This window comes from Nanorana parkeri, unplaced genomic scaffold (assembly GCF_000935625.1).
Source record: "Nanorana parkeri isolate BGI_ZX_2015 unplaced genomic scaffold, ASM93562v1 scaffold1693, whole genome shotgun sequence".
Lineage (NCBI taxonomy): Eukaryota > Metazoa > Chordata > Amphibia > Anura > Dicroglossidae > Nanorana > Nanorana parkeri.
Genome location: NW_017307961.1, coordinates 80404 through 105089, shown reverse-complemented (window position 1 = coordinate 105089; position 24686 = coordinate 80404). Strand labels below are relative to the sequence as shown.

The window sequence follows — 24686 nt, the reverse complement described above, 5'->3', positions numbered from 1 at the left end:
GCTGGAGGTGGATTTAAAGTATCTATACCTCCTTAAAAGGTACAGCAACACGTGGGGGATCCTGACAGCCTCTTTGGTGTGTGTATCAAAACCAAGGTTTAACGCAATACCCTCCAGATGCTATTCTAGCTGAGTTACTAATTATGTCGCCAGCTGAAAGCACACTTTAATAACTAGCCTTAAGGAAATGATCTTACCGAGCAGGCGGTGCCACAGGAAAGAGTCTCCCATATTCGGCATTGATGGCTGCAAAGTCATCCATGCTTTGGACATACAAGTGAACTAGCACAGCGTCGCTCATCTGTAGACCCTTCTCTTCCACTTGTGCTGCAATAAATGTCATAATCTAAATTGAAAATAACAATCTATCAACAGTTTAGATATTGCATTCAATCAAAAGTAAATGACTAGTATACAGGTGGCACAACATTTCCACCTACATGTTGTCTGTAAGAAAAGATAAATTGAACGTTGGCTGGAATTTAGACAGCGAAGGTCAATACAACAATCTTGCATCAGAAGCTGCCCAATAACCTGACGTTACTGTCCAGTGTTATTATGGACATTAATCAGTACATTTTTTTGGTTCAACCCCAAACTCATCCTGGGCAAAGGCCAGTAATCTTCATCCATGGTAATACAGCAGCTGACCTATAACAAGCATGCAGTGAAATCTGAAAAGTCTGAACACCTGTCCTGGATACTTACTTCAGGCCAGTGACTCAGTAGGTAGTTTTCAGCACAACAGCCCCAAAGCATTAAAAATCAGCAGATGTTCAGATAGTCCCATCCTTACGGGTTTACTTTAAATCTCCTCCCATGTCCCCGATGAAGGCCTACAAGGTGTATGTATAATTACCTTTTTCCAATGCCTTCTGGCCGGTTATATGATACATTGAGTCCTCTTTCTCCCAGTCTTCTCAAGTGGTGAGCGGTCTTCGGGGGTGCAGAGAGAAGACCTGACATGATGACAGCAGCATTGCTCTCTCAAAAAATTCAAATGAATGCAGGGTGCTGTGGTGACACCTCTACAGTATGTCCATAGTCTTTCAGGTTTGTGTGACACTGGGCGTCATTTAACACAGAAGAATGAGGACATGTGTCCGAAAAGAAGTACTACAAAGACTGTTCTGGATGGAAAGTAACTATTGCAGCCTAGGCTGCTTTTTAGGGGTTGTTTGTATAATGCTGGGGGACCCTTCTTTTTTTTTTTTTTTTATTAGGCCAGAGATGGGCTTGAAAGTGGACATATGGCAGAAGTTCTTACTTCAAATGGATCACAGGGCAGCAATACTAAACTGCATAGTTTTTTTATTTTTAATAATACCTTTATTCCCTTAAACAAAAAACATTTTGCTCCCAAGGTCCCCTCCTCAAGATCAGCAGCCAGGAGCGTATGGTTTCTGGGTACAAGGAGCATGCTGATTGTTAGAAGTCAACAGAGACTTCAGAACGTTCATCAATCATACAGACCCTGTCTGGTAGACTTTTAATGTGACTGCACTTGCACTACTAAGCAGGAAGCAGAGCCTGCATATGCTAAAGCAAATATGGCTGTCCTTGAGTACATATATAATAACACACAATACCACAACAGTCAAACAACTCTTACAAAATGATGTCTATGGAGCTAATTCCCCCTCTGTAACTCTAAAAGATTACAAATATGGATGAGGATAGGGGCTAATGCTTGATGGAGCTGCAATGTGTGTAATGGCTGGTTTGTCAGACAGAAGAAGCATCATGACTGAGACGAGCCTAAATTCTTTCTTAGGCCCAATTGAAGCATTTTTTTTTTAAAGATATACAAATACTACATACTTCTCTAAGGCCCAATTCATACCAGGGCCACAGCGTTTCAGTGAGTTTTCTGCACAATTTTTGAACGGGCATTTTTATGCGCGTTTCAGCGATGAAACGCGATTAAAAAAGTGCTAATCAGTGCATTTCCATTGAAGTCTATATGGAAAACCCGCTTATCAGCAACGAAAAAGTAGTGCAGGGAGCAGTTCGGGTGACAAGCAAAGTAAAACGCGCGCGTTTGTGTGAACGAGTCCCATAGGATTGAATGGGTTTTTTAATGTTGGTGGAAACGCCCTGGTGTGAACGGGGCCTTAAGAAGGGCTCTACAACAATAAATATTTTGTTTTAAAATAAATATTTACAACTATTTGCTGAATATTACTATCTATACCTTTAAGTAAATGGATATTGGTGTATGAAGGAAGTATGCTTAACCACCTGAGTACTAGCCTGTATATACCCCTTCATTACCAGCCCAATTTTTAGTTTTTGGAAATGAAGAAACCTGCTGGGTTTGAGGGGGCTAAAAAAGGGAGCTTGGTAACAGTACATCAGATACAGCACATCATAAAAGTCATACATAGACCATTTAGTAAATCCTTCATTGTTAAAATCCTCCTCTGTCACTCTGTGCCTTGGGATCGTGCAATGGACAACACTGCAAGCGTTTACATTCGAGAGCCCTCCCCTTCCTCTCACAACTTGCAGTGTTTACATTTGCAATGGCTGTGATTGACCATCACAGCAATCACAAGACACAGAGCCAATCTGATTAGTTCTGGGCATTTTTCCTGTCATCTGCGATGGCCAATGAGCGTGTCCAAAGGCCAAAGGCACTCTATGCATGCCTAGTGCACACAAGTACTAAACAGAGATAGCTATTTTTAAACAATGCTCCAAAAAAGTACATCCACCTACCCACAATGCACGTCAGTGGTAAGCTGGTTATACAAGAGTATGGGTTGGTATACCTATAATGAGTATATACCGATGCTGTGCTGGTAAAAACATTAGTTCCTAGCAGCTGTTGACAAGTTACCAATGTGGAGGGGGATTAGCTGTGTTAGATGGGGCTACATAGTGTGTAATGGCTAATTTGTTTCCTTGAACTCACAGAAGCAAGATGAGGCTAGAGAGGGTAAACATTAAACCTTTAATAGGAGAAATATAGTGGCTGCCACTGCTAGTCATCTTTAACTGTAATACTTTGAGTCACAGCCCAAGAGCAAGCATGTAACCAGTGAAGTCACAACTCCCAAATATTAGTCTTGTTTCACGTCAGTGACTCAGAAAGCATTAAGTCCAGAGGGTCCTTATGATAACTAGGCTCCATATTTCAACCAATATATTTCTCTCATGTTTTCTTTATACTATAGACACAAATAATGCATTTTGTTTTTTTCCAAACAATGATAATGGTAAATTGCTACAGACAGTGCATATGTTTTACTGAATGTGTTGTACTGAATGTGTTGTACTGAATGAACTGTGTTCTTTAAATTCTATTTTAGTCAAGACTGGCATCAGATGGAAGGATTTCATGATAGCAGAGGCTGTGGAGTGCAAACTCCATGTGGAACAGAGAGATGTAATCAGAGGGCAGCACTTCACCCCGGTTCAGCTAGACATTTCTCTACAATTCCTGTTACCAACTTGTTGCGTTTTATTGCGATGTGAATTGCCACGCTTTTCAATTTTAAAACCATCATCTTGAAAACTCCCTTCAGAGCTCAGCCTAATGTCTTTAAACGACATCTACCTTCATCTCAGAACAAATAGGCAATTAGACACTTTAACACACCTAAATCCAATTATTAAAAAAATTATTTGAGTTCCATCTCTTGGCCACTAAACCAGAAGCAAGCCCATGAGATGTCTATTTCCAGAACATCTCATTTGTGGTTTAATCTGAGAGTATGCGTGTTTATTGGAGTCTGCTGATGACAATCAATTTTACCCTACAACAGTAAACACCAGACTACATATGCCTCCGCGATATCCACTACCATATCAAACAGCTGGGATAGAAGATTTATGTGGGTCACATCATTGCATGTGTGTAGATGTGGTACAACTGTTCCTACTGCCCACACATGGCACTGATATTTGCTAAATAGCAGATGCAATATTCTACAGGATGTATGATCAGCCAGATTATGACATGATAAATGTACAGCGGAACCCCAGCCAACTGTTTTTTTTTTTTACTATTTTGAATAGAAATCAGAAGTGTGAGAATCTCTATCAGGTATTTATGGCTATTTATGTCCCCACTGGTGCATTTCTTGTGTTGCAATCAGGACAGGATGTGAGCAGAATTTCAAGAAAATATCTCCCAGAAGGAGGCACACACCCCTGGAAGACGTTCTAACCTTCCACAGGCTATCCAAATCTAACAAAATCAATTTAGCATTTTAGATTATTCTAAAATGAATTAGCCATTTAAAAAAAAACTTCCATGATCACATGTTTAAACTAAAGCTTCCACATTTTCTCCATGTAAATACACATATCATGCATACACTTTCAATCCTTTTGTTGCAGATGACTTATGTCTTAACAGAGCCGCTTCAAACTGGCCGGCTCACTCGCTTATGGACGCTTCAGCAACCATGAACTTATAACAGAAGTGTTCCCCTGACTCTCCTGACTAAATGAATAGCTGTGATCATCTGCGGCATCTGTCAGCCTGTCATTGATTTGTACAGGCTGCTGCCCATGTCTGTTTGCAAACACTTGTCACTATCTTTTAGCTGATGTTATTTAACACACCTATGCTAACTAGGTTTTTATTGTGTTAGTTTATTGACCATCCTGTTTTGTTGATTGTACACAATGGAACAGCTGTAGGGAACCAACATCAAAGGGGTAATTAGACCAGCCAATCAGAATCCATTCAGTGTTAGTGAATGGCACTAAACTGTATATGAATAGAGAGCCTAAGGTGGCTGAGAAGAGAGTTCAGAGTCATGAAGAGAGGCACAGAGGTACACAGAGGTGGAGATTTATGCTGGGTAGATAGAGTGGGTCATCATGGAACCCTTTGTCATCTGAGGTCTAGATATTTTACTCTGTATTACTCTGTTGGACTGTTCCTGTTCATCTGTTTTTTCGATCCAATTAAACGCTACTCTCTGGAAAAGTACTGAGGTTGCCTGGATTTTCACAACGCATATAAATATAAATACATATATTTGGGTAGATATATATTTATACTTCCCGCCATATATTTGAACACTACAACACACACACCATACACATATGCACTACACACATTGTGGTATTACACGTTACAAGTGTTGGTGCACTGAGATGTATCAGCACACGTAGGGCCCATTCACACTGGTGAATGAACATTATAATGTGCATAACACATGCTAGAGTGCATTGTACACAAGCAGTACATTGTTACAACACATTGCAGTGCTTGATTTTTTTACAATCATCCAACACTATGCACAATAGTACATTTAGACAAGCTGCTGCACTTTGTAACCAGAGCATTGCGATAAAATATGTATGCCTGAATCATTATATCACAATGCACACAAATACAGCACACGCGCTGCTGTGGATTGGACCCTTACCAAAACACATAGGTGTGAGGCCAACCTTCAGATTTTTAGCGCAAGTCACTTGTTTACAGCTGGGCGTACTATTGATTTTCACCGTTTTGCAAATAGGCTCATTTTAAAATGTACAAATATTTGTTGTTTATTACCTCAAAACAGTTTTATCTTTTAGATTGTACAATTTTTCTGTTATTTTTTGGGGGTTCTATTTTTAATGTTTATGTAGATGTCGGGCTATCTGGTCGGGGACGGATCTACTCTTTTCGGACTCTTAAGCTGTTCTGCTTCTTTTAGTATCTTTTTCCTTTTTTTTTCTTCCTCTTTTCTGTTTCTTCCTTCTTTAGGCTCACGCATGTGAGCTGTTTAGTACATTGATGTTGGACTGAAAGCCTTTTATGAATATAGCTATGGAAGAGGTCATACCAAATGTTTGCCTCAGACACAGGTGGATCCCTATGCCTGATATTCGTCTCAAACTGTTTTGGTTTTGTTTTTGTTGATGGGGGATAATTTGGCAAGAGTAGGTGGATATATATGTTCTGTTTCACAGAATTATTATGCATTGTGTGTATGGTTTCTAGTGATCCCCTCTTACTACCTGACTATGCTAATGTGGAAGACTCTGAGACGCAATTGTATGCTATACTGCTTGTGCATCATGTGCTATCTTATTGTTTCATTGTATTTTGAAAAAAATATTAAAATACTTTGAAAGTTAGATTCAGTAGGCATTTAGTTATGTTGTGCGGTAATAATGATTTTAGTGTATTTTCAGTGAAAATTATCACAGGATACAAAGTCAATAGCATCCATTTTTTTTCTTTTATTTCATCGGTCCTGCGCTTTCATAAAATGTATAGTTTGGGGGTCTTTTACAAACTGCAAGTGAAAAATGCAAAAATGCATTGGCCAAATGTGGAGGGTAGGGCCCAGAAGTGAAAGGGTTAAACAAGACTGTTGATTGCATATTGGCTTATGTAGTAGTTTTTCCTTTCTTCTATTCCACACCTAAGACACACTGCCCAAAATGAGCTTTTTTTATGAGTACGGCATGACCCTCATTTGCTGTACTAGCTGACAGAGTAAAAACCCATCAGCCACCACAGTGATAATAAGAGTTATTACAACTGGTCCTTGAAAATAATAAGAAATACAGAGATCCTACAATTAAATGTGTCTAAGAATTGCAATGTGTTCTTATTGTTCTTATAATAATAATAAAGAACACACCCTGATTAGTACACAATTACAGCCCTTCCCAAACAGCTTTACTAGCCGTACATAAGGATAACTTTTCATTTGTTCTTGGAATGGGTCCGACGGTCCAATAACCTAGGCAGTGTCCAAGAGTACTGTACAATTTGTCATCTTACACTTATACATATTTACCTTTAAATGATGACAGGCCCGTGAGGGTGGCTTCTTGTATATTACTGCTGCAGGGCGTAACTCCACTCATCCATCGGAATCCACTGCAAGTCTGAGATGACCAATGGACACCGCTACCTGAAAACAAGAACGTATTTGAGAAACTATGTTCAGATTCTGATCTTCCTTTTTGTTTTGCAATACATGACCACTTTAGTATAAACTTATTTATAATTCAAATATTGGAGACAAGTTAACTCCGGGCTCAAAAAATTGTATTGAAAGTACATCTAAGCCAAAGAAGACAAATGTATACATTGCAGCTTACCAGTCCTTAGATGTGGTGGCTGCATAGGTTTTCTTTTTTGGAGCTTTTTTCTTTCCCCTTTGTTTTCATCTGGTAATCCAGCCAGAAACACACTTCCTGTCCTAGGGTGAAAACACTCAGTGTCACCCGAGGACAGAAAGTGTTTGGACTACAGAGGACCTCCCTTTCTCTGTATTTCTATTACATGGAGGAAGGTGTTTGTCAGTCCACAAAGATGAACTGGGCAGGAGTAATAAAAAGTGCTCGAGATAACAATTCAGAGTCCACAGGAAGTTACGAGCTTACTGGATTTCTAGCAGGATCATTGGGTATCTTTTGCACTTATCAAACATATATAACATAACAATTTCAATAGTATGATTCGCAGACAGGATAAAATGAGATGCATTATAGCTAGGGTTTACACACATACCGTAGGTACATTTTACACTTTAAATAGATTCCTCAAAGGATATAAATACACTTCATGTGTACCAAATCCGTTTTCAAGCACAGTTATTGCCTTGTAAAAGTAGCAGTGACACCATTGCTGTGGTGTACATAACCTGAGCAGAGGGCAGAGCTGTGGAAGGGACCACACAGGCCCCAACCACTACAGGCAGGCCATAGAAAACTACAGGGCGGTGGATACAAGACCAATTGAAGATATGTCACCAGCACACCAAAAATCCTTTCAGGATAACCATGTGTTCATTTAATAAGAACCATGTCAAGTAAAACCAAGCGCTTTCGGGGCCACGCAGGGTCCCTTCATCAGGCTCAACATCGTCAATGTGAAGCCTGATGAAGAGCCCCTGCGTGGCCCCGAAAGCGCTTGTTTTTACTTGACTTGGTTCTTACTAAATGAACACATGGTTATCCTGAAAGGACTTACGGTGTGGTGGTGACATTTCTTCAAATGATTCCTGTAACCAGCAGTGCCATCCGCGCTCACTACAAGCACCCTCCCCTGTCATTGGGGCATCCGGTAAGGAGTGCAACAAGTTTCTTTCTATATTCTGGATACAAGACCAGTTACCATGCACAGGGAGAGAGGCCAGAAGTGACCAGTCTTTATTACAGGAAGCCATCACACCGGATTACTGCACAGATTTGAAAGAAATTTACAGGGCAACTAAGATTCAAGTAAGAACCCACATGCCATATTTGCTTACTATGGAGTTTTATCATTTAGCATTGTCACATTTGATTAAACAGTTCAGTATTGGGCTCCTGCTTCTTAATCAGACTTCAATTCCCAAGTCAGGTTTCATTTCTCAGACCTAACATTTTGCTATGGGTAACTGCTTATCATTTTGTACTATAATTCTAAATAAAAGACAACTTGATTTAAAAGAATTTTTACATGTACACTCCCGAACGTCCAACATCCTGAAGCACTAAGCAGATCGCTGTGCTTTATTAATGTGCCATTGCAGTAGCATGACTGTAGGAAGACCCCTTTTTGTCCTTTTGTGGAACAGAAATAAGACAATGCTCTAGCTATAAGTATCCAAAACAATAATACCCACTCCGGTATATTAAAAAATACAACAGAAAACTATATAATTGTGGTATGTTTGTGAAAACAGCACCTATGCAATTAGAATGGAAAACAAGCCAAAAACTGTAATCATTTTTGGTTTTGGATGGATGAGAAGGGAACCTCTGTAAGACTTTACTGGTTTTATTGTGTTTGTTGCCATTGGAGAGTTTTTTTCCTTTCTGTCTTTGTCACAGAGAACATAGGCACATCCATAAAAACATTAACCCATAAAAAGAGGTTCAATTACCATTTCAAAAAAATATTGTCCCCTATGAAGAGAAATCCCTCAAAAAGAAGATGGTCTGATGAATAGATCACAATTGATTAAGTAATATAACAAAATTTAATAATCATTTACACATAAAGACACCTATGCAAAACATTTAAAAACAATTAAAAAAGCTTCCCTGAGTCACCTAAATATAATGATGTGGATATTCAGATATACAAATCTCCTAAAAAGCAGGAAGTCTCTGGTGCAGGCAGAATGGTGATATATCAAAAATAGACTAACGGAGCTGTACTCACGTTGTGTTTTTAACCCGTAGTGGAATAGTCCCTGTTGTATCCCACAACGATACTTGCAAGTAGACTGTTTCAAAAAACTGTATCCGATTATAACGATTTCATTTCAAAGAGGTCCGCTTCAATAGCGGAGCAGAGGTTCCTTGAATATTTTTTTCCGTCTGTTTTTACTCACACCACTGTGTGGGATTAGATTCCAATTTGAGGGAAATGGAGCCTCAAAGGAAGTATCCACTCGTGCGGCCGCACTGTGGGATGGAGTCTGGTGGAGTCCTCACAGCAGTATGTCCAGTGACACGGGGAGGAATAGGAGCTGTGTATATTTACACTGGCAAAGATTCGCTCTCGTCTCCCGGTCTTAGCTGCAGTGAACACAATCTATTGCCGCTGTGTTCAGGCAGTGTCCGCATCGGGTTTGTTTAATCCACTAGACTCGGCGGCTGCAGAGATCCTTCGTCCTGCTTTCACCCAAACATTTAGAAATCAATAGTGGGTGTTCTGGGAAGCTGGAACACACGCTGTCCTGACGCGTTTCCCCCCGATGGCCGGGGCTTCTTCAGAGGGCCTGAACACAGCGGCAATAGCTTGTGTTCACTGCAGCTAAGACCGGGAGACGAGAGCGAATCTTTGCCAGTGTAAATATACACAGCTCCTATTCCTCCCCGTGTCACTGGACATACTGCTGTGAGGACTCCACCAGACTCCATCCCACAGTGCGGCCGCACGAGTGGATACTTCCTTTGAGGCTCCGTTTCCCTCAAATTGGAATCTAATCCCACACAGTGGTGTGAGTAAAAACAGACGGAAAAAAATATTCAAGGAACCTCTGCTCCGCTATTGAAGCGGACCTCTTTGAAATGAAATCGTTATAATCGGATACAGTTTTTTGAAACAGTCTACTTGCAAGTATCGTTGTGGGATACAACAGGGACTATTCCACTACGGGTTAAAAACACAACGTGAGTACAGCTCCGTTAGTCTATTTTTGATATATCACCATTCTGCCTGCACCAGAGACTTCCTGCTTTTTAGGAGATTTGTATATCTGAATATCTACATCATTATATTTAGGTGACTCAGGGAAGCTTTTTTAATTGTTTTTAAATGTTTTGCATTGGTGTCTTTATGTGTAAATGATTATTAAATTTTGTTATATTACTTAATCAATTGTGATCTATTCATCAGACCATCTTCTTTTTGAGGGATTTCTCTTCATAGGGGACAATATTTTTTTGAATAGTCTATTGAAACCCTGAAGTTTGGTCAAACATATATATATATATATATACTTTTTTGTCTTAGTTAGCATTATACTCCTTTTTGTTCCCTTGTTTTTTCTAATCAATTACCATTTCCCAAGCTATCCAAGACCAGAAAAAAAGGTTTTGGTTAGAGATAAAACAAAATTTCACAAACTGGAATGATCTTATTTATTATGTTTGCTAACAGGGTCTGTATGATGGAGGAAGAGCATCAACAAGGGAAAAGGAACTACCTGATGGCCATTGCTGGGGTATAAATGCCAACGGTTTATGTTCTGTTTCAGTGTGTGGCTCTGATTCATGTGGCACAAGCTGGTCTACATCACAAGGACATGGCTCCCCTAAATTCAGCGCTGCACTGCAAGCCTACATAGAGAAGTGAAAGGGTCAGTTGTTATAGCGAGACACAAACCACCATAAACCTCCCACATTCCCTCCCTTTAGATATAATAATGACACATTTCCTTCACCAAGCTGGGACAAAAAAAGGAAGGAGGAAGCTGTAAATTTGAATAAAAGGTTGGCAACATTATAATGAAATAATAGGCAGATATTCACTTAGTGCCAGGAGTAAGTGTTTAAACTCACAAGGTGCTTTCACTCTGTAGCCTTGGCTACAACTGAAGCTACTAATGGAGATTGGATTACCTGTTCCTTTTAAAGAGAATTGTTATATAGAGCATTTTGTTCCCTATAGATAAATGAAAAGTTTTCTTTAATTAAATCTGGTAAAAATAAAATATTGCACATGGCTTTTTAATATTTACCACTTGCAGCCAGTAGGTGGTTCTCTAATCAAATCTAAATAGCTCATGAAGTTGTGCTAAATAGAGAGCTGAATGAGTCAGTGAAGTGAACTCCCCTAACCAAAATGCAAATACCATTGACCAAAGGCCATTATAGTATAGCTTTAAAGTGATATTAAAGTCAAAAGGGGTTTACACTATTCCAAATGCTGATTAAATCACTTACAATTGATGCTGCTTATTTATATTAAAACGTTTTATTTTTCCTGCAGAATTAGCTGGTACCCTGAGCACTGGCCCTGGCATCCTCAGGGTTATTCACAAAAGGGTAAAGAGTTTGGAGAAGGCAGGAGAAGTGAGCAATCTAGGCCAAAATAGCTGATTTGGAGAAATTCTCCAATTCAGCTCACTTTCCAGTTCAGCGGTTTTGGCCTAGGTTGTTCACTTCTCCTGCCTTCTCCAAACTCTTCACCCTTTTTGTGAATAATCCTGCCTGTTTTAGGGTGGCTCCTTGCTCAAGTAGAGTTCTATGGAGCCACCCTTGTGTGTTATAATAAGCTGTGTGTGTCTCCACAAACACACAGACACAGCAAATCAAGCTACTCCCCTCTCCCCTGGCCCCCTCTCCTCCCTCCACCCTTCTACTAGCTAGATGTACTGGATAGGAAGTTCAGGGAAGCGGGCTGAGAAACTTGGAAGCAGCTGTTCAGAAACATGGTAATTGTAAGTGTTTGGGCAAAAATATAAGGCGATACTTTGCTGGGCAATGTATATTTTTTTTATCTGGATTAATTATCAATAGAGGTTTGAGAGTTTAATGTTACGTTAAGGCGTCTTGCATAGTGAATGCAGGCCTGCTCATCTGGAGTGTGATCTATGCTGTCATGTCCCCAATAACTAACATTGTAAATGAGCAGGGACTTTGTGCATACCCTAGTAATCATTCAGTTTGACCGTGCTTAAAACCAAAACTGCGGGCACAAGACAAAAAAAAAAAAAACTTGCAGGGCAAACTTCTCCCCACCACCTTCTTGCACTGCAAGGGTTAACAGCTCATCAAGTCTAGGGATGCAGGCATGAGGACTAATACTTACCTTATTCCTTGCTCCAGCAGGCTACCTACATCCTTGTGACTTCTCCCACCAAGCCACCTTTCTAAAGCGCTCTAGGCTGCGGTCGCACACATGCCTCCTCCATGTAAAATGCTTACTGTAATTCAAATCTAGAGATGGGAGATGATTTTTAACATTCCATACTGGGTTCATGTTAAAAAGGAAATATCAAAGTACCTAGATGAATTTTTTATGTTATCCATCCATTTTATTCTGATAGAAGTTCCCCTTTATGGTTTACAAAACACACATTACTCACTTTATCCTCCAAATGAAGCTGCAGCACTCGAAGATAAGCCACAGGAGCAAAAGCGTCATTAGAATGCATCATCACCTCTGTGGAATCACTGCAGCAGAAAGAGACAGAGGGGTCATGAACATGGCTGGACAGCTGCACTGAGCAGCAACATGACAGGAGATGCAGCAATGTAACATGACAGTTCCCACTCATAAGATAAATGTAGCTAAACAGTGGAGGTATGTCGCCTCCACACAAAGCATGCCTCATCATATTCATGTCCACTTCATGCAGGTTTTGATTTTTTCACTTTATTTACTGAAATCATACTATGGGTATGTATGAACAATATAAGAAATTACTTCTCAATAATTTAGGAAAATAACAATTGTATGATTCTGAGGGTTACTTGGCAGGTCAAAGAATAATAGAAGAAATACTAATAATAATAATAATTGTATTACACAACTGAAACAGGTTCTTTACAAGTACTGATGCAATAGTGCACATTTACCCTTTTGCTGTCAAATTGGGATAATGCCTACTTAACATTTCAAGTTCCCATTCACATAGCAAAAATATAAAAAATGCTGCTTATCTTTTTATTTGCCCAAAAACTTTATTTAGTTCCCCTTTCTATAGGAGAGGTTTGGGGAGTCATGTTTACAATAATTATCCCTATCTCTGCTGCGCTGTTTTTCAGAGATGTGCACACTATCATACCTCACAAAGTGTTAAAGATATCAAGGTCTGGGTTAGGGATGCACCAATACTGATACTATTATTACAGAACCTGCCCAAATGCTCCGATATTGGAACTTCCGGTCAGAGGGAGATCTCCCTCTGACTGGCAGTGCCGAGGGATCATGGAGCCGGCTTCCTTTCCAATCAGGAAGCTGAGTGGTGGGTAATGACCCGCCTCCCTGATTGGGTAGTGAAGCCGGCTTCCTAGCCAATCGGGGGTCATGACATGCCACCCGACTTTCTGATTGGTTAGTAAGCCAGCTTCACTTGTTGGTGGGTTAGGAAGCCAGACGGCACGTTTTGACTTGCTGATTGGTCAGGAAGCCATGCTGCATAGCAACAAGCGAAGCCGGCTTCCTAGCCAATCATGAAGCGCCCATGACGTGCCCCTCAGCTTCCTGATTGGTTGGGAAGCCGGCTTCACATGTTGCTTCCTGACCAATCAGAAAGCCAGACAGCACCTCATGTCCTGCCGCCCGGCTTCCTGATGGTCAGGAAGCAATGCAGCCTGGGCAAGTGAAGCCGGTGTCCTTTCTATAGAACACCGGCTTCCCAGGAAATCAGGAAGGCGGGCGACAGGTCATGATCTGCTACCCGACTTCCTGATAATCGGGGCACAAGGTACCGATATCAGTGAGTACCAAAAAAATAAATAATCGGTACTCGCTACCAAAAAAACGGTATCAGTGCATCCCTAGTCTGGGTAGTACGTTCTTATTGCACTTTAAAAAAAAATATGTCCCTTTAGCTGGCCATACACCAGAAGAATTTTGCCTGAAAAAAATTGGTTTTCGAATCGTTCAATCGATTTACTAATAGTTAATAATTTCAAATTGACAATTGTATTCGGTAGAAGACAAAATCAAAAAGTAGCAGGATGGAATTTTTTTCCAAAATTAACGAAATTCTAACACTGAATGTGGTTTTCGTTCAGGAAACTCCATTCATTCCAAAAGCAAATGTTAAACTGAAAAAAAAATTCAAAAGCCATCAGTCCAGTCTCTGTCGACATTATCGAATGTTCGGACCAGATATTTCATAAGAACAAAAATCCACCAATATACAGCCAGACTAAGTATCCCTGGAATGAATTGTTCAGCGAGTTATTTTAAAAACATTGAAGCTGCCTATAAAGTCCTGTGTGTGACCCTGCTCCAAAGAAACAACTAAAAGTGTAAGAAATATTTTTTTTAAATTTTATTTCTATTATTTTTAGCTATGCTGTTTCAATGGGGAACACATAACAAACATAGCAGGGGTTTCTCAAATTTGGATGCTAAGGTGGAAATACACTTTAAACCCCAATATGAAAAATCGGTTTCATGGATTTTCAGTGTACAACAGCAAAAAAAATAGTAAAAAATATAATATAAGAGAAATATTGTAAAGTTATACACTGAACTCTCAATAAGCTGGTTTTCAATTTAGGGTTCAAAGCAACCGCCCTGTCAGCACATGTAACTCACACGTTTCAATCACAAAGTAGACACATGGGTTTGAAATAATGTCCACACTGGAGCGCCACAAAAACGTACATATGTAACATATGCAAATATGTGAGCAAAGGATAGCCAGACAGGACTGAAGGCAAAGAGATGACCTCACAGAGCTGTCGCCTGCGGCTATGAAAGGAGCTTGTTAATAGTGGAGCTATAATTACAGGCCGAGCGAGATATGGAGAACTCACGAATAACATTCTATAATTAGCTCCAGAATCATGAGAGAAGCTCAGCTGATTATTAGAAACTGAAATTCTTATCTGTCACCCATTACTTCTATAAGGATATTCAGATGAGTCTTTTTTTATATCCTCCAGCTATGAGGTATCCTAATATTGGGATAATTGTGACTGATCCAATCAATGCTACCTTCACAGTTAATAAGTCCACCATCTGGGCTAAAATCATCCCCTGAAACTTCAATTATACAACAAATGAATACATAAAACGCAGAAAAAACTGCTGATGGAATATAAATGTTACCAAGTATCAAAAAAAAAGAAGCAAGTTTATTGAAGGCTGGCACAACTAACTGATCGAAGTTAAAGGACACTTGTAAGAAAACCTATAGGCCAAAAATAGACATATAATGTGCAACAAAAACTATCAGTAGACCACATTTTGCAGAGGATATTAAACCTTGTTCTGACCAGCGCCAGTTAATAGTCTCCAGCACACTGCATAAAGTCAATAAGGGCAGCTGTTTACTTAATGATGAAGGAGAGCCAGAGTCATTGCCAGGCCGACTGTCCGTTCAGCCCTTCAGGTGCTGCCTACAGTAGCGATTGCACCATTACTGCTCCTTGCAAGTGTTTGAGTTTCAGCAACATTTCAGGAATTGATGGAGCAACTTGCACTAACGAGAACAATAGCTGAACCGATTGCACCACTGGTGAAGTTTCATTGGCTTGTCCAACATGGTTCTTACGCTGGCCATATAAATCAATATTATACATATTTCAACTACTTCCAACCAGTTTTCAATAGCAAAAAATGATTAAATGGACAAAGGCAATCTACCGTCATTCCGGCCATATGAATATAAGTATATCAATTGTTGTTGAGCTGCTTTAATTAGCTTAAAAGAGAACTAAAACCAAACCTTATTTTGGCTTTAGTTGTAGTTGCATAGTATTTGGGGTTGAATAAAGACATACGTCCATGAAGTCCCACCCATATAGGTCCACGCATCATCTCATTCTTAGGGATACTGGTATCCCTGGATATTACGGTCCCTCAAGAAATTGTCCAAACGTTTCTTGAACAAATCTACACTCTTGGCTGAAATCACTGCCGATGGCAGTGAGTTCCAGACCTTAACCGCTCTTACTGTAAAGAACCCTCTTCGCCCATTGTGCTGGAATTTTTTCTATACCAACTTTAGGTGGTGGCCTTTGGTCTTTGTAATGGAGTTAATCTCAAACAGTTTGTTGCCAATGTTGCTGTCACCATTGAACATCTTGTACATGAAAATCATATCCCCCTTAATCTCCTTAATTCCAGCGTAAACATGTTTAAGGTCAGAAGCCTTGTCTCATAGCTCTGGTCCTCCATTCCCCTAATTAGTTTTGTTGCCCTCCGCTGGACTCTCTCCAGTTCAAGGACATCTCTTCTCAGTACCGGCGACCAAAACTGGACCGCGTACTGCAGATGTGGCCGAACCAACGATCTATATAGAGGCACAATTATAGACCTGTCCCTGCAATACATCCCCTTAATATAGGACAAGACCCTGCTAGCTTTGTTTACCGCCGCCTGACACTGCAAGCTACCATTCAGTTTGTGGTCTACAATGTGGCTCTTTTGGGTCAAATTAGTACATTCCTTAACTGACAGTGCAGAGCAGCGCTGCACCCGAAAAAAATATTGTGTCGGGATCCACCCCACTGCGTGAATGACAGCTGGCTCTGCTCCTTTAGTGCCAGAGCCAGCGGGGTCCACCATGTTCCCCATCGCTCCAATGAACGCTGAAGTAACAGAGTGGGGAGGGGAGAATTCCTGTGGCAAGGGGTGACTGACAGCCATTACTCTCTGCAGGGAGAAGATCGTGATCGCTCAGTTCTTTATCTATAGAGCCAGCATGTGACACCTGCAGTGTCACATGCCGGGTCGAAGTATTGGGGAAAGTATATTTTACTCTCCCAATACTTCCCCTTTAATCATTTTTATAGTCAAAAGCTAGTTGAAATTGCTAGAAACTAGAAAATATGTCCAGGATTACTGGCTGCTTATAGAGAGGTGGAAGATGTATCAATACATTGGCTCTGTACAGGTTGGGCAGGCAAAAAGCACATTGGGGGAAATTTATCAAAACTGGAGCAGACAAAATCTGGAGTAGATGCCCATGCCAACCAATCAGCTTCTCTTTTCAGTTTGTTCAGTTAAGCTTTGCAAATGAAAGACAGAAGCTGATTGGTTGCCATGAGCACACTGCTCCAGTTTTGATAAATTATCTTTTGCATATCATACACCTACTGCAGGCCTGTAATTCTGCTTCAAAGTCCACATCCTTTAATAGACCACTATAAAATCTCTGACAACTGTATGAGGTTAATGAACGTAATGATAGTATTTAATATATGAATTCTCTTTTTTTTCCACATACCTTTACTTATATTTGTGTCCACATTTACTGTACATGCAGACCAAGCTGATCAGCAAGTGATTGGGACAAAATAAAACACTGTCTTGGCTGCTTTAGAAGTTGCAACTTTTTTTATTTTATTTCAAAAGTACGAAAATAAAATGTGACCTTTGTAAATATGCCTCATCATGTTATAGTTTGTCCCAACCCCTGTGACTTTTATTTTTCCTAGACAGCTTTGTCTGCATGCAATTGTTACAAATAAAAAGAGATAGAGAGAGAATCCGAAGGGGTCCTAGTATTAACTCTTATGTGGCTCTTTAATATTCCACTATATGTTAGTGTTGTACAAAGAATATTTCTACCTTCATATATGCATCTCGGTAAGTGATCCGAAAGGGAGAGGGCTCACAAAAAAAGTCTTTATGTGTAGATTACCAAGAAGGTTAAAATTGTGAGCAGCTTGCTCTTTGCAGCGGGGCAACATCAGTTGCCAAAAAGATCACAATGTTACAGACTCCATTTGTTTTCCTAAGTTGCTCACAATATCTTCTTCTCTTGCCCATCTTTAAATTGGGGTAGGTGAGGTAAATACTAGGGTTTCAAAGTCTGCTTTTACGAGCTCTGCTTCTCTTACAGGCCTTCTCTTACAGATTTTCACTCAACCTCATAGTTCGAGCCGGCGTGTGACAATGAAACTGTCACGTCGGCTCAATAGATCGAGAAGTGAGCGAAAGCATACCGTCGCTCGCTGACTTCTCGATCATCTCCCTGCAGAGAGCCGTGACTGTCACTCATGGCTCCCTGCAGGGATTCCCCCCTCCCCGCTCCTCCAGCGCTGACTGGCGGAACGGACGGGGCAGGCTGGCTCTGCCTCTAGATAGGCAGTGCCAGCTGTCAGTCACGCAGTTGGGTGAATCTCGACAGTAATGTTGGGATCCGTCCCGACTGCGGTGGTCTCAGTTTACCGCGAGCTGTAGCTTGTGATATATATTGAGCTTTTTTAGTCACGGGAGGACACTAGTATATGTACTCCCGTGACCCTTAGGAGAACTATGGGGAAAAACACTTACCCCATAGTTCTTCTTTAAAGAGTGCATACTCTCTCCTCTTAGAGGCTTTAATTTCACTTTGTCTATGAACTTACAACAGTTGGAAATAGCAAAATGTTCCTAATTTCAAGAATATGTCTCAGGATGGCACAAACAGCCGCATTTAGAAGAAGATATTGTGGCCAGTCAGAAAAGACTGTAGACTGTAGTTCCAGTATGGGGTAATAAATAGAATAAAAAAAAAGCATGAATACTTGTATGAAGAAGTCACAGAGCTCTGCAGTTGCCATTTCAGGGAAACTGACGCTTTGGGTGATTTCTTTCCAGCAAGAGAGCCTGTCCATGAATGCAGGAAGCTGACTGTCTCTGAACTTATGTGCTATTCAAACGCACCAAGGCAAAATGATTAAGTTCTTTTTAGGACTGGTGGTTCACATATAAATTATTTTATAATGCTGCCAGACCCCAGGAATCAAATGTTTTACATTATAATAGCTTATACATCTATTTTGTGTTTTCATATAATAAGGGTACCTATATACATTTCTATGTACCCATATTTAGTACAACAGAATATATGATAACAATCATTTTAATGTAATAATTATATATTTCAGATGCCAAATCAATCCTTCTTTGTTGTGCTAAATTATTGCTTTAAATCTACAGATTGTTTAAAACAATCCCATATGTGATAGAATAATCATTCATTGTTTCATCTATTGCCCACATTGCCAACTCCACTGACTCCCAAGAAACGTGGTTATTGTTCTACTCATCGGTGGTGCAGCAGATGACATACTGAAAAGGGGCAATAATGCCATTTAATTACCCCATCTTTTTCCAGAGCTTTCTGCAGCTTTTATGTAACATAACTGTACAAGTTGCATGACAGTTGCTAAAGGCACCTGGAAACTCTGGGCTGAAGAGGAGCTTCCCTGCACAGCTCTGCCGTAAGTAGAGGACTTTATAACCCTGCAACAGAGGTATGCCATCTACTGTACTACCACATAGGTCAGTACAGAGGCACTGTCCTCCACATGATCATTCTGGTAGGTATATGATAGCGCTAGACAAGTAGAGATTGATTAAAATGCATCAAAGACAAAATATATATTTTTTTGCTGGAGCTCAGTTTCTAGTAGAGGTAAGGACCCAAATCTGAGCTTAGGGTGCTGCTTTTTTGATCACGATAATACAATTTCTCATCAGATGAACAAATGGGGGTTAGGAGCACCTAGTATAAACTTCTGTCCCAATTACAATTCATTTAAAAATCTGTTAGGAATTGATAGGAACAACAGATACAGCCTACACGTTTCAGGGGAAAGGATGCCCCCTTCTTCAGGGCTTGAACAACTATTTGCAACGCAATCAGGATGAAATAACAGGGAAAGCCAGAGTTGAGCCTGATTAAAGCTAGTGTGTTCTAACTGCATGTATGCAACCAGATGGATCTAATTGGATGGAATAACATTGAACTGAGGCTAGTGTGTTCTAACAGCAAGTATACATCTGGCTGGATATAACTAGGTGTTTACATGCTGTTAGAACACACTAGCCTCATTCCAGGCTTTCTATGATATTTCATCCTGATTGCTTTACAAACTGTTGGTCAAGCCCTGAACAAGGGAAAATCTTTTCCCCCATAATGCACTGGCTAAATTGTTGTTCCCAACAAAGATTTTAAACGAATTTCCAGCGAGAGAAGTTTGTACTAGGTATTGCTAACCACACACTTAGAAACCACACATGGCTAACACTAACATGGGAAACACGAATGTCATTATCTCTAATGGCATAGCTATGTCTCTAAAACAGATGGTTTATTTCTTATAATAATGTCTCTAATATGGGTCGTCTCTTTCATATGGACCTCCCATTTACATGGCAGTATCTACAACATTCCAGTGTTTCTGACTTGTGGCAGAGGCTGTAAAATGGCAGTCTCATGGCAATGTGTCTGATAATACTGCATTCTGTTTAACAACTAATCCGCCGTTGCTACAGTTTCTCGACGAGAAGATGCATTGGGGAAAGCTTGTGAGATGGATCCTGGAATCTAAAACTCATGAGGAGTGATGCAACGGTATTGCATACACTGCAAAGCAGGCAAGATCTGATTGCTATTAGTGTAAGTGACATTTTTACATGTTTTTAGTTGCTGCTTTTGTTAAACTTTTTTACGCTATTAAATTTATGGCATGCCTTATATCTTTGCACTAAAATCTGCTGAAATCTGGGTAGTAGGAAAGAGAGTATAATTACAGTTTGAGTGCTGAAGTTCAAACTGAGCATCATAATGGGGAAGAAAGATTATTTAAGTGACTTTCAATGTGGCATGGTTGTTGGTGCCAGACGTGCTAGTCTGAGTATTTAAGAAACTGCTGGTCTACTGGGATTTTCACGCACAACCATCTCTAAGGTTTACAGGAAACTGAAAAAGAGAAAATATCCAGTGAGGGGCAGTTCTCTGGTTGAAAATGACTTGTTGATGCCAGAGGTCAGAGGAGAATGCCCAGACTGGTGCAAGCTGATAGAAAGGCAACAGTAACGTTAACCACTGGTCACATCCGAGGTATGCAGAAGAGCATCTCTGAATGTACAATATGTCAAACCTTGAAGCAGATGGGCTACTGCAGCAGAAGACCACACCGGGTGCCACTCCTGTCAGCTAAGAACAGGAAACTGAGGCTACAATTTGCCATGACTCACCAAAATTGGACAATAGAAGATTGCCTGGTCTGATGAGTTTCGATTTCTGCTGCGACATACGGACGGTCGGGTCAGAATTTGGCGTAAAAACCATGAAAGCTTGGACCCATCCTGCCTTGTATCAACAGTTCAGGCTGATGGTAATGGTGTAAAGGTGGCAGGGGGGGGGAATAATTTCTTGGCACACTTAAGTACCACTTCAGCATTGTTTAAATGCCACAGTCTACCCTGTCCATCCCATTGTTTAAATGCCACAGTGTACCCTGCCCATCCCATTAATGACCATTAATGACCATAGTGTACCCATCTTTTGATGGCTACTTCCAGCAGGATAACGCACCATGTCACAAAGGTATAATCATCTCAAACTGTTTTTATAACGAGTGCAATGTACTCAAATGGCCTCCACAGTCACCAGATCTTAATCCAATAGAATACCTAGGGATGTGGTGGAATGGGAGATTTGCATCATGAAACTGCAGTAACTGTGTGATGCTGCCATGGCAAAATGGACCAAACTCTCCAATGAATGTTTCCAGATCCATGCTGAATCTATGCCACAAGGAATTAAGGCAGTTCTGAAGGCAAAGGTGGTCTAACTCAGTACTAGTAAGGTGTCCTTAATAAAGTGGCCAGGGAGAGTATATGGACACAGATCAGGTGTTAGAAGCATTTCCTGCAAATTTGTTGGAAGTATCATGAAGCGGAAACTTTCATTTATATGATTTTATGGTCATGTACAGTTCTTTTAACATGCATTGTGATGAACATGACAATATAGCAGCTTATTCAGTAACACTCAATCGTAACATGCAACGCTCTGGTAACAGAATATAGCTATTCATCCATGACTAATTGTGGCTGTGATAGTTCAAGCTTAATCATAAGCAGGCAGCACCCAATACCCTCATTGTGGAGCTTCTTAAACTCATTCTGTCTCTCATGACCCATTTATTTTTGGTACTGAGCTCCTGCCGCAGACCTTTACACTAACCCTTCTTCTAACTCTAACCCTTGTTTGTATACTTACTTCTGCTGTGCTGAAGATACCAGTGCCAGGGTTATGGTGCTGAAACATTCTGCTTCCTGAATGTATTACTTACTCTGGCCATACACTGCTAGTCACTCGGTTCGACAACAGACGATTTTTTTCAATCAACTATTTGCCGCGGCATTGGTTGTGAGAATACTATAGCCCAGGGAGAGATTCTTCCATCCGCGTTAAACAGCGGAGCCGCCGGCTGAACGAGAAAAACTACCAGTGTATAGCCAGCCTTATGTTTTCCTAATGGTAACAAGCACATTTAACAGTAACAAACCAGTAAAAGTTGAAAAATCGTATTCATTTTACAGAGGCTTAATGTTTTTCTGCAAGTCTTCCGCCCCAGCTTAAAACAGTAATAATTGAAAACAGTGCTTATTAATTCAAATGCGCAAAAGACAGCAGAAGTTGCCAATAAAAAACTATCCATTTCCAGTTTTCCCTGTTTAGAAATGAAAATAAATAGTATGATGGGCGCCACTATTAGATTTGTGTTGCTCTAGTTTTTATATATGACCAGGTTCCATAACGATGATTATACGAATAGCTGGAAATCCTGAAAATCCACACTGCCTAGGTAGCAGATAGCAGATTTAAAGCATGCACAATGACAGCATAGGACAAGGATTGGGAAGTCTGGAATAATGTAAAGATGACATTTATATTACCTTACAGAACCAATACCATAAAATGTGTGAGATGTTTAGAGGAAGGATAAACTTACACAACAATCTTTTTTGTAAAGAGAGGGCAGTCCAAGGTGAGCGTCTCATATTCTCCTCCTTCTCCACACACATGGACACCATACTGAGCAGAAAGCTGTAACAACAAAGACCCATACGATTCATAAATTCTAATACCATGTCCTTTGAGAGTGGATAGCTAATGGTGTCTGACTGGTGTATTGCTATCCAGGGACATGAGGATCCTCACCTGATCTGGACGAAATTGGGCAATAGAGCAAAAAGCATCTCAGCTCTATGTAGGTACAGAACACTATCCATAAGCAAATATATATTATGTTGCAGAAAACATTAACTATTACCTGTTTCAGGTGAGGTCTCATCTCTTCTAATGTCTTCTCAAGGTGCTTTTCAGGGTCTAAACCTGAATGAAAAGATAATATATGTTACAGGCCAGCTGAAGTCTCACATCTTTTTATGCCCTTATAGTTCTGAAGCCCCACGTGTTAGGAATTGCAACTGATTTTTGCTAGATGCTTTAAAGTGCATCTAAAGCCTAAACTTTTATTTTAGCTTTGTGTGCTGAGTGGGTAGAACCCCTGTTGAGTTTTTATTGTTGTCTGGGTCCCTGTTTGGGAAATACACTCTCTCAATCTGGCCTGGTGACCAATGTCACTAGACAAACTGGGGGAGAAACCAAAATTTTGAGTTGATACCAGAACAGGAACAGAGGGAAAATCTTGTTGGGGGGGGGGTGAAAAGGGAGCAAATGGTGTGGTGTGGGGGGGGGGGGTGGGGGGCACTTATTCCAGTGACAACTGTTTAAGAGGGCATTTCTCATACATCAGATATATTTTTTTTCTCACTTCCTGTTGTGCCTATGGGACAGGGAATCCCATGTTGCCAAATTGGCCTTGGAAAGTGGAATTACCCTTTAAAGAAATAATGCATAAACAAGGGAAAGACTGCACGTGAATTGAGTCCAGTATTTAGCAAAGTATGCTAAAAGACAGTCAATCTATTTTAGGGATAGGTAACTGCTAGGTAATAGCTTCAGTTGTGCTTAAACTACAAATTCCATCATGCCTCTGCCTCTAGGCATATGTTTACATATGACACAGTGAAGAAGAGCAAAAAGTATGTCCTCAGTTTTTTTTTTTTTACATTATGCAACCCTTAGTCAACAATACATGGAGATCCCATAAACATTTTTTTTTTAAAGAGGACTGTTGTTTTTCTTAAACTGTATGGTGTCTTTGTTCAATGTAGTTAGTCTAGATGCAAACATTTGATAGATAAAGTATTTAAAAGACTGCAAACCATTATCTCAGAGCACTTTTTTTCTGTTACAAGTAATTGGTTTTACAGTGGATATCTACATCATCAGAGGTCAGCATTTTGACAAAGCTACAGTATAAGGCAGGGCTCAAAATTTCAAGTTCTGAGCTACTAGCCAGGCCTTAAGAGTTACTCGCCACCAGTTGCCCCACCTAACCCCTACCCTGCCGCGGCCTTAACTCCACCCCTAAACACAACCTCTTAAAGTATCTTATAAAATTACACTTTTAAATGTTATATGCAGAATAAAGTGACAAAAATAAATATTAACAACAACAATATTAACATAAAGCAATGCAAACATTGCTGCCCTCCACATCCCCACATATAAAATAATACCCCTTCCCCTGTTCTCTGCCCCCCACATATAAAATAACCCACTGTTCTCCCCCCCCCGCACATAAAATAATACACTCTCTCCCCCCTGTTCTCTGCCCCCCACATATAAAATAATACCCCACCGTTCTCTGCCCCCCACATATAAAATAATACTCCACCGTTCTCTGCCCCCCGCATATAAAATAATACACTCTCTCCCCCCTGTTCTCTG

General features: G+C 40.3%; 1 protein-coding gene across 1 annotated transcript in view; it reads right to left on the bottom strand.

Moving 5' to 3' along the window:
* The window catches only part of DPH6 (diphthamine biosynthesis 6), an 89926-nt gene that overhangs the window by 34186 nt on the left and 31054 nt on the right, over positions 1 to 24686 (bottom strand). The window contains exons 6-11 of the mRNA XM_018571179.1: positions 23161 to 23222; positions 22840 to 22934; positions 12492 to 12588; positions 10611 to 10749; positions 6765 to 6875; positions 198 to 327 (exon numbers count right to left, since the gene is read on the bottom strand). Of these exons, the coding sequence (XP_018426681.1) occupies positions 198 to 327; positions 6765 to 6875; positions 10611 to 10749; positions 12492 to 12588; positions 22840 to 22934; positions 23161 to 23222 (634 nt within the window). The remainder of the gene's footprint in view (positions 1 to 197; positions 328 to 6764; positions 6876 to 10610; positions 10750 to 12491; positions 12589 to 22839; positions 22935 to 23160; positions 23223 to 24686) is intronic.